At 41.1% G+C, this 18,653-nt stretch overlaps 1 protein-coding gene across 1 annotated transcript in view; it reads right to left on the reverse strand.

Moving 5' to 3' along the window:
- The window catches only part of LOC126248240 (delta-1-pyrroline-5-carboxylate synthase), a 204,232-nt gene that overhangs the window by 34,049 nt on the left and 151,530 nt on the right, over positions 1–18,653 (reverse strand). Inside the window, exons 11-13 of the mRNA XM_049949084.1 lie at positions 15,799–15,994; positions 13,448–13,572; positions 10,251–10,437 (exon numbers count right to left, since the gene is read on the reverse strand). Of these exons, the coding sequence (XP_049805041.1) occupies positions 10,251–10,437; positions 13,448–13,572; positions 15,799–15,994 (508 nt within the window). The remainder of the gene's footprint in view (positions 1–10,250; positions 10,438–13,447; positions 13,573–15,798; positions 15,995–18,653) is intronic.

Genomic DNA, 18,653 nt, shown 5'->3' on the forward strand with positions numbered 1-18,653 from the left:
CGGACATCCCAAACCTGGAATCTCGTTCTTTTATGTATGCAGATGACATCGCTATCGCGGCTCACGCCAACACTTTCGAAGAACTGGAAGAAATTTTAAACAGGGATCTGGAACGACTACAACAATATTATGACAACTGGCACCTCAAAGTAAATCCGACTAAATCCGTGGCATCAATAATGCACTTGTGTAACAAAGATGCAAATCGTGAGCTAAAAGTGCAAATAAAAGGTAAGTTGTTGAAAAACGATAGAACGCCAAAATACCTGGGTGTTAAGCTAGATCGCACTCTCACATATAAGAGCCACCTGTACGAAGTCGCCCAAAAAATGAAAACAAGAAACAACATCATAATGAAACTGGCAGGAACAACCTGGGGATGTTCCACTGAAACTCTACGCACATCAGCACTGGCACTTCTGTATAGTGTAGCGGAATATTGCGCACCCGTCTGGGCCCGCAGTAGGCATGTCAGATATATTGATGTGCAACTTAACGAGACAATGAGGCTCATAACAGGAACAGTAAGACCCACCCCGAAACCTTGGCTGCCCGTCCTTGCCAATATCGAACCACCCTCGATTAGACGTGAAAGAGCAATCCAGAGGTACTAAGAAAAGTTCAGGGACCTACCTCCTCCCCCTGACAGATTGATGTCAAGAAATCCCTTCTGGAAAGAACTCAAACAACAGATTGATATCGATAACCTGTGGAAACAGCAATGGCAGGAAAGCAAAGTGAATAACAGTTTCCTTATTGAGGACCCATCTCAACGAGTTCCAGGCTTCCAACTCCAACGTAGAGTGTGGGTAACTCTAAATCGTCTGCGGACAGGTGTTGGTCGGTGCGGATATTTGTTGAAAAAGTGGGGTATCTCCCAGGACCCCAATTGTGAGTGCGGAGAGAGTCAAACCATGCAGCATATAGTTGAGTGCGACGTACACGGACTTAAGGGAGGAAATCTGATGGACATACATGTGATAAGTGACCAAGCACTTTTGTGGCTGGAAACCCTGAAAATTTTATTGTAAATCATTGTTAATGTTAATTTAAATTTTTATGTTGATGTTTGTAAGTGTATCACGCTTTGCCTGTAGCTGAACGAGAAATAAAAATCTACAAAAACCGCGCAGTTTGAGGCTTCTTGTCAGGATCTGGGCGGCTCCCCCCGTCGCAGGTTCGAGTCCTCCATCGGACATGGGTGTGTGTGTTGTCGTTAACGTAAGTTAGTTAAAGTTGTGCATAAGCTTAGGGACCGATGACCTCAGCAGTTTGGTCCCGTAAGACCTTCCCACAAATTTTTTATCTCTATAAAAGTGACCTGGATTTTTTTTAAAATCTCATTTTGTTCGTTTTATCTGCTCGGGGCGGACGTCGCAAGACACCCGTTTCACTTCGTCTTTGATCCATTAACTCAATTTTTTTTTTATTACACAGTGCAACTAACCCTCTGACCGAACACGCTGAGTTACCGTGCCGACAAAAGTTGCATTTCACTTGCTGAAAACGAGTGTTTTGAGCATCATACTGGATTAAAAGGTGTAGTGAACAAACTAGTGTGGGTCGATGATCACAAGACCGAATTAAGAGAATTTTAGAGAGAGTTTATTGTGGGTCTGTTGGAGGTTGGTGGCCATTCTGAAAAACTACCGAAGATACTGGACAAAGGAGCGAGCTGTGATTGATTTGTGGTGATGGTAGTTCAAGGTAGGTGCAGAGGCTAGTCGACCCGGTTCCGACAACCAGTGGCGTACAAGTTCACAGATGGGACGTTGCTTCAGATGGCCAGCCAACGACATGGGGCAGGTTCAGTCAACTTTCTTCCACCGTAATCAATGGCTCTCTCCGTTGTGGTCTGCATCTTTGGGAGCAATTGATTTTAATGGACGTGTGCATAGTGCGGTAACAAGTTTGTATTGTACAGGAGTTGGACAAATAGAACACCGCGAAAAATTTCTGCTTGAACATAAATGCAAATGCTACCGAAGCCTGCAGGTTGCGCTGATTTATTTGACCACGAACAGAACGTTTACGATGTCCTCAATTCGTTGCTACTGTCAGTCGTGCTCACAGCTGAGTCCTGTGTAGTTTTGAGTGCATTATGTCGGAGCAACGTGAAATCGAATGGGGGCAAATTGTTGGTGCTCGTATGGTAGGGGCTTCCGTAACCAAGGTAACCGAAGTGTCGTGTGTTTCAGGGAGTATCGTTCGAATAATTTATACCTTATACAGGGCAAGTGGAAATACACCATCGCTAAGTCATAACACGGAAGAAAGTGTGTGTTGGGTGATCGTGACATACGCTTATTGAAGGGGTGTGTGACGAAAAACAGGAGTCACTGCAGAAATGAATGTCGCACTCGCGAACCCTGTCAGTACCAAAACAACACGAAGGTAGCTACAGAAGCTGGGCATTGCAGGGAAGTTAGAATTCCAAAGCTATTCATCAGTGAAGCAAATGCCCGTAACAGGAAAACTGAGACTACGCCGCAGTGGAAAAATACTTTTGGAGGGATGAGTCTTGTTTCACACTACTTCTCACTTCTGGCCCAGTTAACGTCCCAAGAGTGAAACATGGCGCGTGTTCGGTGCTGATTTGGACTACCATATCGTGTTATTCCTTGGTTTCCATGAATACTCTGCAAGGACGCATTACTGCCAAGGATTATGTGACCATTCTGGCTGATCAGGTACATCCAGTGGTACAATGTTCGTTCCACCGTGGTGATGCTGTGTTCCAAGACTACATAAAGGGCCCCTGTTGGCACAGTTCTCATCGTCCAGGACTGGTATAGTGAGAACGAGAATGAATTGTCGCATCTCTCTCGGCCAACACAGTTACCACATCTCAGCATTATCGAGACTCTTTGATCTACTTCGGAAAGAAGTGTCCGAGACTGTTATCCACCTCCATCATCGTTACCCAAACTTGCAACTATTGTGCAAGAAGAATGGATAAGATTCCGTTAAAAGGCACGAAGAATCTGTATTTATCCATTCCGAGACGACTGAAAACTAGTGTTCCTCACTGTGTTAGGCATGGTTATGTGTTCTATTTAAGTGTTTCCATATATTTGTCCACTCCGTGAACAATGAATGCAGAGGGTGGAACTTGGTGCGGGGAAACTGTTTATGCCTCTTGAATAACACAAAAGGGTCTGCCGACATTAACGTACGCATCCGGTTGGTGGATCACCATCAACAGTAACACGGGTTTATACTCCAGGGGAGTCACTTTGTATTGCTTCACTCTTCATCCCTCACGAAGTATTTTCCACACTGTTGGCTGAGGGATGTTCAGTTGTACCCTACGTGAATTCGTAGAGTTTGTGCGACTTCACAACATTACATTCCTCACACGGTCAAGCGTTTTTTCTGACACACCAAGTCATAGCGAACGTCTTGCATCGAACAAACAACCATCTTCCTCGAATTTCTGTACCGCTTTAGTATGATATTGTAGACTGGTGGCATCATGTGAATCTTGTTACTGACCAGCTTACGTTCCAAGAGTGAAAAATGGCTCATCAGACCCTTTTGTGTTATACAAGAGGCATAAACAGTTTCCCGGCACCAAGTTCCACCCTCTACATTCATTGTTTACGGTGTGGACAAACTACCGATTGGCTATGAGCAAATTATAGCCCACAAAATGGTTCCTCCGCTTATTCGCCGCCATTTTCAAAAACTATGGTGGTACCACATTAAAAAATAATTTGATAGTTTTTCTTTCACTTATTGCTTCAATTGTTACGTTATATTTAGTCATTTACTTGTAGCGGTTTTTAAGATGTTACATGGATTTTTTAATTACCCTGTACCTTAGGTGAAAATAACCCTCTGAACCTTTACTGTGTTTGGATTAGCCCAAAGAAATTGCTTCAGATTATAGTTGGAGTTGTGTCATGCAATTTAGTTGATAAGTTGGTAACGGAACTTTTATGTCAGACATTCCTTTTGACTGGAGTAACAAATGCAGAATACAACGCAGAACGAACATTGGATTACTAGCGACGGTTAGGAGGGTGCTTCGTTTAGTGACACTAATGGTCTTAACAATACTTTGCTTAATGATGCCCCTTGATTCCAACACCTACGAAAGTGAAGGAAGTGACCATATTTAATATATAAGATGAAATCTATTACTGAAAATTCATTGCAACAGGAAGTGACGTTGGCTTCTATCGATGGTGTCGCATTAATCTTGACAGCCCAAAGCATATTTTTGTCTATAAACAAAATAATAAATAGTTTTATTTAGCTATCAGGGAGACATTAACCAGCATGACTGTCTTTCTTATAACTTTGTTCGTTACAGAGGTATGAACAGTAGTATGTCTTTTTCAAATAGCGTTCGAAGATCTACTCCAAATGTATCACGTTTAATTAAACACACCACTTAACTCAATTAAAAAACAGAAAATGGATCTTTAATACCATTTGGTAGTGATGTGCGCAAGGAAAGGAATAGAACATTCAAAAATGTTGTAAGTGTTGACCATTGACAGGTATGACCATTTACACCGATGCCCTAGTCCTACCTATGATGAAAAAACTCCTCACTGCTTCAAGTGTTGCCTGCTGTGCTGTATTACTTAGCAAACAATAAATTCCTACATGTCGTTGGAGTTCTTCGAATATCGTGATAGGTAACGTCTTTTATGCATCCTCAAATAAGAAACTTCAGAGGCGTTAAGTCAGGACACCGAGCAGGCCAACCTGTTGTCGGTTCACTATCAAACCATCTGGCAGGATAACATCGTTTCAGAACAGGACATGTTCGCAAGGCATTACGTGAAGGTTATCCGAATGTTGGTATCACATAAGCGTTAGGGTGCTTAGCAGTACTTCACCCACAAGACGAGGAAGAATTCGTAGAAGAAAGTTAGTATATTCTGCCTTTGAGGTTACTATCGATGAAATATGGAACCATCATTATGGTACCTAGCATATACTACCAGAAATTAACTTTCCATTGAAGCTGGTGTTCCACTTGTGTAAACTGTCGTGGGTTTTCGCTGGATTAATATGGCGTGTTCTTTGTATCAACATGTCCATCGTTTGAGAAGAGACACTCAGCAGTAAAAAGAACATCGTATAAGAAGTTCTGTGTGGCGAGGATTTTCTGCTGTGCCTACTGATGAACAGCACACGTTTCTGGAAACCATTCCCATGCAATTTTTCGTGTAAGTCTACACGATAAGGAAGGAAATGGTGAGTGCTGGAATGTGATGTACGCTGGTTTTAGGAATGGAAATTTCCTGTCTAAGCTGTGGTGCGCTCACGTGTGGATTCATTGAAACAGAAGTGATGACGGTAACTTCTGCAGCTTCGTTTGTGCGATTTCTACAACGACTGTCTGACCTTGGGCTGCAATTTCCCGTCTCCTGATGAGTCACAACAAGACGTGGAAACAGGTGTTGGGAAGGTCGGTTCTTGTTGGTATATAACACTTCTGCAGCCTCTGCGTGAGTAGCATTACACCTAACTTCGACCACAGTAAAAGTAAAGTAATGATGATGCAACTTTTAAGCTAGGTTTGCGTTTATTGTACACAACATATCGTTTAAAAGTACTGAACTATATGTACCTGTACTGCAAATAAGAGAACATTATTGCCATTACAGTTCAGCCAACTTGCATTTTCCACAGATGAGCTGCGTTTCTACCTTCTCTTTGTTGTGTAAATAATTGTACTCACAAAAACCTGCAATTCAAAATGTCTGACTCAATGATCGGTTGACTAAGCGATCAGTGCGCATTTCCCTTGTGTTTCCATGTGTTGACTGTCAACTACAGCAAGTGGACGAATTACTTCACCCCAGGGGCCTGCACAGTGTGCAAGTACACAAGAGTCAAACTCAAATTTGTGTTACGTTTAACATAACGTCTCTTTACGTGATAGTACATTGTGCTATGTTTTGGAGAAGCCACGAGGTAAAAAGTGAACTATCAATTAAAAAATATAGGCTGGTATCAAAAAAAGACTTACTGTGAAAGTTGCCTATTCATTTTGAATTTCATTTTTCGTTCAGCATATTCTTGCTGTTTTTAAATCACAACATTATCTCTAGGATGTTTTGCGTGTTTCTGCAATAGCCAGCTTCGATTAGTTGAAATAAACTCTTTGAGCTACCTATTTGTGTGTTCGCCGAGGTATTTAGCGTCTTCGGAGGTCGGGTTTGGACATCAGCCAATGAGAAATCTTGGCGGCTTTCGGACCACGAGGTACTCCAACTTGCATTCACCATTCTGGTACTGTTATTTGTCGAGCGGTGTTGTGTATGATTTGAAGGAAAACTGGCTTTGTCTGCTGTTGGCCTGAGCTGGATCGGAATTTCTGTGACGTTGAAGAAATCGGATAAGATATGTTCAATTACTTGCCGTGGTGACTATTAGGAAAACGTATACTTTATTTCGGAAATATATTCGAAAGTTCTGCATAGTTAGCTCACGATATACTTCGCTCAGAGCGTGAAGGATATGCCTTCGAGTGACGAAACGGAATCGCATACGTGCGCTCACTTTTTGTTAAATGGAAGTTGAATATAGGATCAAACATTATGTTTTCGACCCGTAGTGTTATAGATTCAAAAATGTCATCCACTGCTGAAATGTAAATGAGTTATTGTGTTGCAGGAAGCAGTGTGTTGCGAGCATGTCTTTTCGTTATTCATTCCAAGAAGCGAACAATGTACAGGTATATTCATAACTTCTTTTTTCAGTCATTTGACTCCATTCCAGCCACTAAATTTACTACATTTACTTCGAGCGACAACACGCTGACTCGCCACAGTGTTGGGCACTCTTACTGAAGCCGAATAGGGCAGGAAACATTCTAAGATGCCACAGACAGCAAACTGAACTGATTACATTTTACAGTTGTGATTCTCTATCAATAAATATTATTTCTTTGCATGAAATTAGGTTTCAGACGGTGAAAAGCAGGACATCGGCTTATGTTAATGGTAACCGCTGTTTCCTAAATGTACTGAAGAGTGACCCCGGATATCAGTGAGATATATTATGAAATATAAAGTGCTAAGGGACTTTCTATTGCAATATTAGTTACAATGATTGCATATTTGAAGGAAAATCCTCAGCTGCAGCGCCTGTAGCTATAAAGCGAAAGCAACTGCACTATTCAATTTCTGGACACCTTCCTGATGTATCATTACTTATTACTCAATAGGTAAAATTCATTTCAGTTGCGGCCAGACAACGTAAGGGTGTATGTCTGACAGTTATGCTAAATATTTGTGAACAGGTAGCGCTTCCAATTGTCTCTGGGGCATAAAGGTTCATATTTTATGCAAAGCATGACAGTTCAAGGCTTTAACTAACTGCTCATGGTAGCACTTCAATATTTTTTCACACCCTTACATTGCTTTTCATATCTTCTTAACGAATAAAGTTATAAGAAATTCAATCACGATGCTTATTGTCTCCCTAGCTAAACAACATTTATTTGATATATTTTTTACACAGTTTCAAGACATAAAGTTATTTGAGGTTGTACAGATGAATGGGTCAACCAGTATATAGCAATGCGAGGGACAACGTTTGATATGCGATCGGTAGTGAATTGAAGTGTTTTCAGAAGAGTTTGTTTTGGACAGAGGCATTTTGCACACTTTCAAGTAGTTATAGTGTTTCGTTTATCAATGATTAGAATAAAGTGATGTCTTTATGACACTGTACCTAATATCACTAGTGGAGACTGAAACGCGAGGTAATGAGTTTGTTACTTGCAGCGGAGCGGCTGGTGCATATCTACCGTAGCAGGAAGCAAACAAGCTTCAGACCATCGCCACTGCATCAGCTGATCCACAGGAGACGGAGTTTTTCCATATTTGTCTTCTCAATTGGCTACGCAGCCACGAATACGACCACTTTGCAATAACTGTCACGACGGGCGCTGGTCGCAGCCACAACAGCAGCGGCCTACGAGCGTGGGCGTTCGCACTTTCCGTGTGGCTGCAGGTACAGGTAAACCGAGCACTGGTTCCAGGAGATTTTACACGCAGTCGCACAGGCGTTTGTACGCAGTCTTCCATTACAGGAACTTTCTTTCATCAACACTCACATCATGACTGAAGTGAGCGCAGTGAAGTGCGAAGTCCTCCGTTTGAGTGAATTAATAAAACCAATCGGGAAGACATACAAAGACCCTGATATATTAGAAAATGATAAATAACAACTTTCATAATTTTTCCAAGTATGCAATCGTTACCACACAAATTTGTTTAGAATTCCTTAAATTGTTAAGTGTCTTCTCTCATGATTGTTCGTTGATCAAATGGACACAATATAAAATGCCAGATTAAGTAATAAACACTACATTCCACATGGTACCTTTACCCCCACAAACATATCACTGAAAATCTGAGGTGTCATCTTTTAAAGCACTTAAGGTGTCAATGAATATACTCTTATTTAAATACTATTTTTTGTAGTTAAGCTACTAAATTGTTCATATGATATTTGATAGCTGTACTTCTTTTTTACAGAGTTTACATGTGATTTAAACTAATAATTTTTCATGCAATGCAATGTACTGGATAAAGCTAAACTAATGAAAGAATAGAATTATTAATTTTTCTATTTCATGCAAATCAGAATAAAGAAGTGTAACAACTGGTATGCCAATAACAATATTGCAGTTCCTTTCAGATAACTTCTGGATTCATTTATTTTGTTTTGCGGTTTTACAAGATTCCTGGCGAATTTGGAAGTAAAAAGAATCTAGAGGACAGTCCCTTACTTTCATACAGTCTTTCAGAGAAGTATGCGATATTGCTGTACCGATCTTTCCCACAAACAAACTGTATGGTTAACACCGTGATCGTATCTGACCATCATCAAAAAAAGAATGAGAACTGTGCCATGCTGCGGCTCGCTTTGGTTCTGTTGTAGGTTTCCGTCCTCTGTTGGAGGCCAAACAGTATCGTTTAGTTGACATGGTTGCGGTTGTTTGTATTCTTCTAGTGTTGACTGGCGCCACTTGGTTTCGCAAGCGTTGCCTGTCCGCTAGTGGCAGCAGTGGCGTTATCGATATGTAGTAACTGTGGCCCTAGCTTTGGGGTGACGTCGTTGTTCTTCCGGGTCGTGGGAGTGAGCGGTTCGGTTGGGGACTCCTGAGGAGCCAAGAGGGCAGTGCGAGAACACACTGTGGACTGCTGGTGGCACGCATGCACTTCTGGATGGAAGGGCTGTGGTCGTGAGGGTACACGACCTAATTGTCAACTGGATCCAACAAGCTTAAGTTCAGTGGATTTTAATCCTAGCAGTGAAACCTCCACCATTGTGAGATCTCGCGATTCTCCAGTGACTTGTGTTCATGTTGCTGCTTGCAGTGTCACTGAAACGAAGAGCAGCGAGTGAGTGCTTGCGGAAGGCGGACCTAATTAGCTTTCTCGATTTCTTGTTACAGTTGCTGCATTCGGTTTGTTACTATTTGTTAAGTTCAACCGGCGGTATTCTTCCTGCCTGGTGGCCGCTAACGCCCCAGTGACCTGCCCTGGAGCAGAAAGTTGTACATTATAAATATCAAAAGAACTAACAGAACATTAAACATGGAGATGAAGTTCCTTAGCCCTGCTGTTACTGAGGTCAGTGAAAATCTCCACAAGATAAGACAAAACAAGAAATAGAGAATTAGTCGTTACACCCAATAATTAAGGAATTAATGCGAAAAAAGCAGGATTGAAAATGCATGTATTGTGTACCTCACCGCAGAGAATCCCTAGACAAGCGATGGAAGTCAATTGTGTTGTAAGAAGAACTGTGGGGAGGTGGAGGAAGACAGAGGGACAGGAACAGGGTTTAAGGCCTAACCGTGGACCGGGAGAAGAAGAAAAAGACGCCACCAGAGATGCGACATTTAAAACTAGTTGGCACACTAGCTGCTAGAGGCGCTACCAGAGCACTTGTTTCTCGTTGCCAGCTTTCTTTCGGTCCGGAGTGATACTGGCCCGATATTCGGTAGTCGCGTAACTTTTTTGCGAAGCATCTATTCAGCAGTTCGGTGCAGTATTAGAGAGCAGCATAGAAATGTGCACAAAGCTTCAGTAGTTGAGAATACATGGAGCAGGGGTGGCCAGGCCTTCAAACTTAATGTAGGAACTGTGTGCCGAGAGAGGGCGGTGTCAGGAACACGGAATTAGCTCGGGCAGCCAAAATACGGCGTCCTCGCCGACGTCGGCACTGGTTGCCGACCACATTTGCTGGAGCACGACAACAGTACTTACGGTTCTCCGTGACGATGACGTCGGTGTGCGAGCTGCCGTAGGTGTGTATGTGGTCTATGGCCGCCTGCATGTTGGGCACGGACTCCACAGTGCACTCGAGGGCGCTGTACTCGGTGCGGAGCGACTTTGCTGGCGGCGGGCCAAACGTCAGTTGTTTGCTCAGGTTGGGGCCCGCGTAGATGTTCACCTGCGGGCAGCCAGAGAACGCTCCATCACGTAGACGAAATGGAGAAAATGCTATTTACTGGGCAACAGTAAAATTTTTGCATTAGCCCGAAAGCGATTATAAAATATACACATTCACCAATATCGTAAACACGGCATCTTTTGACAGTATTGTAATCTAGTCAGTTATTTTATATTTTGAAATGTTGAAGAAGTGTATTTTGTTTCGATGAATTTCTCTCCAAGATTCCATAAACTTTTTAAATTTTTAGATTAAACTTAACCCAAAAATTTAAGTCTTAGGAGCAGATGCCATTTCCCCTTGGAATGTCATATTCAATATTTTCAGGTTCAGGACCTTACTTACACATCAGTATCTGATTTAATAATATTCTTTGAGTAAAAGTCAACAACAATTAACGAAATTTTAATTTTTATTTTATTTGCGATGGTCATAAAGTACCACTCCACTGACAGTACACACGATTGGAAGTGCATAGGTATTGCTGAGAGTATGCTACAAGATATTATTTTGCATGCTCTGAATCAAACTTATACATCAATATGTATTTAAAAAGTATGTTGCTAATATAATTTACTATTTTAATCTCATTTACTATTTTAGTTCCTTTTCATGTGTACTGTATCAGTAACCCAAAAATGTTCATAAAGTTCAGCAGTCTCCGATTCAAACTGCATGCTGTGTATTTGGCTAGTCGTATTTATATATCAATATGCAATAGGACACGCAATGTTTTGACAGTGACTTTTGTCAATTTTAGTTGCTTTATCGCAAGCTGTTTTGAATTTATGGCTGGATGGCTGGAAAAAAAAAATAAAAAGACTAATTTCAAGTGGATGTTTTACACTCTGTCTAGCTCCCTTAAACAGTTGTGTGTTTCCTCCCTACTGTTGGAATACAGTATTCTAATACAGTTCTTAGATCACACAGTTACTACGCATTTGACAATTTGAAACCTGCCTGAGGTAGGATTCGAACTGGGGTCATCTGCTTCATGAGTCATGAGGTTACGCCTCAATAACACAAACAATAATAAAGAAGCATGAGACCTCTGAACTTTATGTGATATGTATTTTGTAAAGTATGCTTCTGTAACCTTGTAAGTAGCCTGTCTCTATGTTTGCATCGCTGTAGAGTGTGTTACGCTGACCGCGCTCTGCGCCTTCAGCAAGAGATTCTGTGGTTGGACGGATTAGCAGTTATCGAGTGAATAGAGAAGTGTATGGGACGTTTTCTTAGTGGAGACTCTGTGTTGGTAGGACGCGCAATGTAAAGTGAGGTGAAATTTCTTATAAGAAAAGACTCAAGGAAAGGTATGATAATGTTTGGGTGGTAGAACTATTGACAACTATATAATTTTTGGGACTGGATGTCACATAAATAAGGCAAAACTTTCTAAATACATTGTTTACTCTTTAACAAAATATTTATTTTGCTATCCATATGCCTCCTAGATGTCAGAGTCTATAGTAGTTAGAATCTTTTCTTTAGCTGGCTGTTGTTGCTACTTACTGTAATTGCTGCAGTTCGTGTTGTGAAGATTTTCTGTGAGGTAAGTGACTTATGAAATAGAATGGGGTGTCCACTATCGGGATTTCGTAACTGAAATGAGTTTAGGCAATTAACAGAGTTGGAGGTAGTTTCATATTTCTTTAATTTCATATCTTTGGATTTGTGTTATTGTTAGAATTTCTTGCAATGCAGGGCTATTTTTGTGTTAATTACTGGAAGTCATGGTGTCAATGTATAGCAGTCAGACTGCGTTGGGCTTGTATACAGTGGATAATAAATGAAGAGGTTAAGTTTGAGTTGTCTTTGTCATGGAAAATTCTGTTGGTCAGTGCTTAAAAAAATTAAAGAGTTAGTTTCAACCTTTGCACTGATTTTGTGTTGTGTAATGGCTACAGTAGACTTTCCATTTTAATATCACAATTTATCCCTTAAGTTCAAAACTGCCTCATTCAAACTGCACGCTACATATTTCATTAGTTGTATTTGTGTGCTACTAGGGAGACACCAGTAAAAGAGTGTATTTAGCTTTTCTTTTGTCTCCGTTTGGTTATTTTGTTGAAACATGTAGTTAACGCATTTATACTGTCGAAGGTCTCAGAGTTTCTAATAATTGTGCTGTTCTGTTTATCAATATTGCCCATGCTACCACTATTATAAATATTCAATTTTTTTCGTCGCACAGTCATACTCACTAAAACATTGGAATTATTCATGTAAACATTTATAACGTGGAGATAAATGTTTGAATTCAGATGAGCAAACAGTAAGTCGGCCCATTACCTTAGATCGCAAAGACATGAAGAGGCGAATAAATGAAATCAAGCTACAGAATGAGAGATGATTAACTGTAATACATTTTAAGGCTATAATCTTGCACAAAGAGACGCCAGCTGCGTTCTCTTCAAGCTGCTGAAGCAAACGAGGGTTGAATTGCTTACGAGTTGAGGCAATAAGCAAACCGTTTTCACAAATTAACTAGCGCGGGTAATTACCTTCGCAGAGGAAAGCGACAGTACCATGCATACTGAACTATTTCAGCTCATCTGCACTGCCAAAGATATTTATATTGCTTCTTTATGCATTGTGTCATAATTTTCTCTTGATGGAATTCCGCAGAGTTAGTCCAGTAATAACTGTGGACAGAAAACTAACAACAAGTATAATTAAGTCGCTTCCTAACGTTACTATCCCGGCATAAAAAAATCTCAAGTTCTCGAATCCTGCTGCTTATGGAGAGTCTTGGCCACAAAGATCTTGTAGAATAAAAACTGTGAAGTCAGAGGTTTTTGTATTGATATTCTGGAGATTTTACGAAGGGCAGAGCACTAGGTACAAGAGTATGCACTACATGTACGGACATCAAAGATAGACATAATGTTCTAGCACTTGCTTATTTTCTAGACTGTAAAATGAAAGACAATTTGTCATTAGAACTCTCTAAGGATGAGTAAAACAAAGTTGAAAACATTGAACAAATTGATTGGGTTTGATTACTTACTCCCTCTTGTTTTAGCATACTGCATACGTCAACGAAGAAGGAACTGTTCTTCACTAAGTCTTCATGGATGAGCAGCGTCTCCATGGCATTACAAGCTGCTGGGTAGTCACACTTCGAGTCACGCACTGAAAATTTGAAATAAACGCTCTTTAGAGATTGTTATTGTGCACTACTTAAAGAAATATGTAGAATATTAACTTTTTACATCTAAGGACATCTTTTGTAAACTGATGTGAAGTAATGTTTTATAAAATGTTTGCAAAAAGGCTGTGTATCATGGAAACCTATTATACTCAATGGCCTCAAAGCTTCTGAGTTGGGTAAAACGTCCTACAAAATCCAACACTAACGATATTTTCAGATGTATCACACAAGGCTCGTGATAGTTACATCTCTTTTTGTAGGACCTAAAAGCCTACTGTCTGGTTAAAGTCAATTTTGTCACAATTTAGTGCACAATGAGAGAGTGTAGGTCTAAAATAAGTTAAATTGCAGGTGCTGGCTCAGAAAAATCCCTAGAAATGTAAAAGTTCACGAGAGGTTCGGAAAAATGTTCCATAGAGAACATACTTGGAAACACAGCATACCATGCTACAGTACTAAATGGGTAGGGCGATTAACATTATTGTTGCATTTGACCTGTTGGAAGAAGGACATTTTCATTCTTTAACGTCCTTTGTCTCGGAGCAATATCTCAAGCAGGAGAAAAATGCAATGCGAAGTAATTAGAAATAGGTCTTGCCGTTATATCCAAGCATCTAGTAAACATGCTAAAATAGTCGGTAATGTTTACAACAGCTACCACCACATTTGTCGCTGGCCGACAGTTTTAAAATCTGTAGATATGTTCGCAAATATAACAGTCGAAAAAAGTTATCTTCCTTGCAACAACACTTGATTATAAAAGTCTGGGACAACATTAGAGATGGGAACGGTGTATCGAAAATATCGATACTTGTCAGAAATATCAGTATTTAAATATTATTAAGTAATTGTAGTATTACACTCGTATTAACACTTAGTTAATGAAGAAGATTAACGATATTGTTAAATTGACAAAGGTCTCAAAAGCCAGTGATTATCGCGGACAAGAGAAAAAAGTAGAGGGATTCTAGAAGGAGAAACATCGAAAATGGTACTGGACATGAATACCCATTGGAAGTTCACGTTGTACCTAAATGGATAATTTTTTGTTAGCATTTATATTGTCACCACTATTCAATGTTGCAGTGAATATAATACTCATGTACTAAGAAGAACTTTACAATTGTTAACGTTGCTGATTTGTAAATATTATTGGGAATTTAGGAAAACTATTTTATCTCAGATATTTGTATTAAGATAAGTTTAGTGCCATTAAACATCTCTACACATTGCCTACATTTTAGAAGCAATGAAACTTTTAAGGTTTTTATGTAAAAATGGAACAAATTTCTTGGCAAGAATGAGGAACCAGATTCTGATAATAACTGATTCATTTCTTTAACAACCTGTTTCAAATAACAGCCATATTGTTTATCTGATATAAATCGACATTTTTACCTCTGATATAGTATACCGTCAGAACTGATATTGCTCAGGTGATTTATAGAAAACGGAACTCAAAAATCAGTAAAATAAATTATTGTTTCTCCTTGATTAACTATTCATTTTGTACCAGATAAGAGCTCTTCAACAGCAATTTTTAGTGAGCTTCAAACTTGCAAACGGCCTTCGTGAACTGATATAAATAGATTCTTTTATTTCATTGTTTTGTCCCTTTAACATGTTGCACATTATGATGATTATCTTGAATATGATATAAGTAACTTTAAATTCAGCAAATTTAATTACTGGCTACATTGGTTTCAACTTTACAGTTATTATCAATAGCCCACAGTGCTCCTTTGCCGATGGCAAATTCTCAAGGCTTCTACTAGAAGTCTGTATGTGTGTGTGTGTGTGTGTTTGTGTAAGTGTGTGTGACCGTTGACTGATATAAACACAGTCATATTTCAAGAATTCACAGACACCCTCGGTGAACAACGTGACAAATATGAACAAAGTGAACGGATGATAAACGAGTCACTACGACGCATCGTATTTCTCGTCTGTTTCACGTTTCGATCCCTGTGGCGAGATCTTCTTCGGGATTCCAATGGTGTCCCCGGATGGGCAGTCACCAATGGAGACCAGTGGAATGTAGGAGAAATTCCCACCAGAAGGATTGAAACGTCGAACTGTGAAAAGTTTGGCGGGGAATACGACCCGGTCTAAGGACTCAGATGATCTGGTCATCAATGACAACTGCCGTGAAAGCCGGCAGACTTGTACGAAGTGAGGTGAACTGGCGTCGGCGCTGGGCCGCTTACCGATCTTGAGCGCGCGCTCCAAGTCGGCGTCCTTGTCGACGTAGACGTGGCAGATGCCCTCGGCGTGGCCCAGCACGGGGATGTGGCCGCTCTGCTCCTGGATGGTGCGTACCAGCTCGCTGGAGCCACGCGGTATCACCAGGTCGATGTGCCGCTCCATCGCCAGCAGGTCGCTGATCTCCTCTCGCGTCGATACCTGGCGGTAAACGTCACGGCTGAACAGTACCAACAGATATTGCATAGTGTAAACAATAATGACGTACTTGTATTACTGAAACGCTATCCAAGAACCCGGTAGCTGCAACGAAAATTCGGTTTTCTGTATTTCGTGCTGTATCTTACGCCGTAACACATACATTACTTACAAAGATCCATTTCCCTTTTTGGTTAGGTTGTTAACACACTCTCGTACGTATGATGACGCTCAATCCGGAGATAGTTAGCTTTAATTCTCGTACTGGAAGAAATTTTCATTACCAGTAATATTATATCAATCACGAAAGGTTTTAGGTCCATTAAATCTCTCACATTTTCTCATGGAGTGGGGGCATATACAGGGTGGTCCATTGATGGTGACGGGCCAAATACATCACGAAATAAGCGTCAAACGAAAAAATTACGAAGAACGAAACTTATCTAGCTTGAAGGGGGAAACCAGATGGCGCTATCGTTGGCCCGCTAGATGGCGCTGCCATAGGTCAAACGGATATCAACTGCGTTTTTTTAAGTAGGAACCCCCATTTTTTATTACATATTCGTGTAGTACGTAAAGAAATATGAACGTTTTAGTTGGACCACTTTTATAGCTTTGTGATAGATGGCGCTGCAATAGTCACAAACATATGGCTCACAATTTTAGACGAACAGTTGGTAACACATAGGTTTTTTAAATTAAAATACAGAACGTAGGTACGTTTGAACATTTTATTTCGGTTGTTCCAATGTGATACATGTACCATTGTGAACTTTTCATTTCTGAGAAGGCATGCTGTTACAGCGTGATTACCTGTAAATACCACAGTAATGTAATAAATGCTCAAAATGATGTCCGTCAATCTCAATGAATTTGGCAATACGTGTGACGACATTCCTCTCAACAGCGAGTAGTTCGCCTTCCGTAATGTTCGCACATGCATTGACAGTGCGCTGACGCAGACGTTATCGGTGGATCACGATAGCAAATATAGCAAATAAACATCTTGTAGTTACATCGGTAGAACATTACGTAGGAAATGAGCATACATTGCACCATTTATGATTGCCATCGATAAAATGGGGGTTATCATTCCTCCCGTAATGCCGCACCATACATTAACCCGCCAAGGTCGCTGATGTTCCACTTGTTACAGCTATAGTGGATTTTCCGTTGACCAATAGTGCATATTATTCCGGATTACGTTACCGTTGTTGGTGAATAAGGTTTCGTCGCTAAATATAACGCGTGCAAAAAATCTGTCATCGTCCCGTAATGTCCCTTGTGCCCAGTGGCAGAACTGTACACGACGTTCAAAGTCGTCGCCATGCAATTCCTGCTGCATAGAGATATGGTATGGGTGCAAACGATGTTGATGTAGCATTCTCAACAGTGACGTTTTTGAGATTCCCGATTCTCGCGCAATTTGTCTGCTACTGGAGTGCGGATTAGCCGCGACAGCAGCTAAAACACCTACTTGGGCATCATCATTTGTTGCAGGTTGTGGTTGACGTTTCACATGTGGCTGGACAATTCCTGTTTCCTTAAATAACGTAGCTATTCGGCGAACGGTCCGTATACTTGGATGATGTCGTCCAGGATACCAAGAAACATACATAGCACACGCCCGTTGGGCATTTTGATAACAATAGCCATACATCAACACGATATCGTCCTTTTCCGCAGGTGTAAACGGTCCATTTTAACACGAGTAATGTATCACGAAGCAAATACCGTCCGCACTGGCGAAATGTTACGTGATACCACGTACTTATACGTTTGTGACTATTACAGCGCCATCTATCACAAATCGAAAAAGGTGGTCAAGCTAAAACATTCGTATTTCTTTACGTACTACACGAATATGCAATAAAACATGGGGGTTCCTGTTTAAAAAAACGCAGTTGATATCCCTTTGACCTATGGCAGCGCCATCTAGCTGGCCAACCGCGAGACGAGTTTCGCTCTTTGTAGTTCTTTCGTTTGATGCTCAGTTCGTGAGATATTTGGCCCGGTCACTATCAGTTGGCCACCTTGTATACTACTGAACTCGATCTGTCCGTTAAGTTCGATGGGAAGCTACAGCAATGGGCTACATATCAGCACATTGTTCTGTCTTTCTTTTACACCGTTTTCATCCATGATGAGCAGCATAAAACACTGCTACAGATCCTCCGCCTCACTCCTCTCCCTCCAGCATAACTCCCTTCGCTCCGCCACTTTTGTCTCCCTTGACCTCGAAAAGGCCTACGACCGTGCCTGGCATCCCGGTCTCCTGTTTAAACTCTAAACCTACGCCCTTCCTATCAACTACATCCGTCTGATGGCCTCCTTCCTCTCCCACTGCCCCTACTATGTTACCATCCATAAAGCCAATTTCCACACCTTCTACCCCTCTGCAGGTGTGCCCCAGGGCTCTCCCCTCTCCTCTACCTCCTGTATATGGCAGATATGCCCAACCCCCCCCCCCCCCCCCCACCTCACCAGTACACCTCTTGCAATATGCTGATGACACCGCATTCCTCGCCCTCGCTCCTACCCTGCAACGGTCCCAACGCCTTCTCCAGAATCACCTTGACCTTTTTGCTGCATGGTGTAACCAGTGGCTCCTGAAAATCAATCCTTCCAAGACCCAGGCAATCATCGTAGGTCGTACCACTCG

The sequence above is a fragment of the Schistocerca nitens genome, chromosome 1, assembly GCF_023898315.1.
Source record: "Schistocerca nitens isolate TAMUIC-IGC-003100 chromosome 1, iqSchNite1.1, whole genome shotgun sequence".
In the NCBI taxonomy this organism is placed as follows: domain Eukaryota; kingdom Metazoa; phylum Arthropoda; class Insecta; order Orthoptera; family Acrididae; genus Schistocerca; species Schistocerca nitens.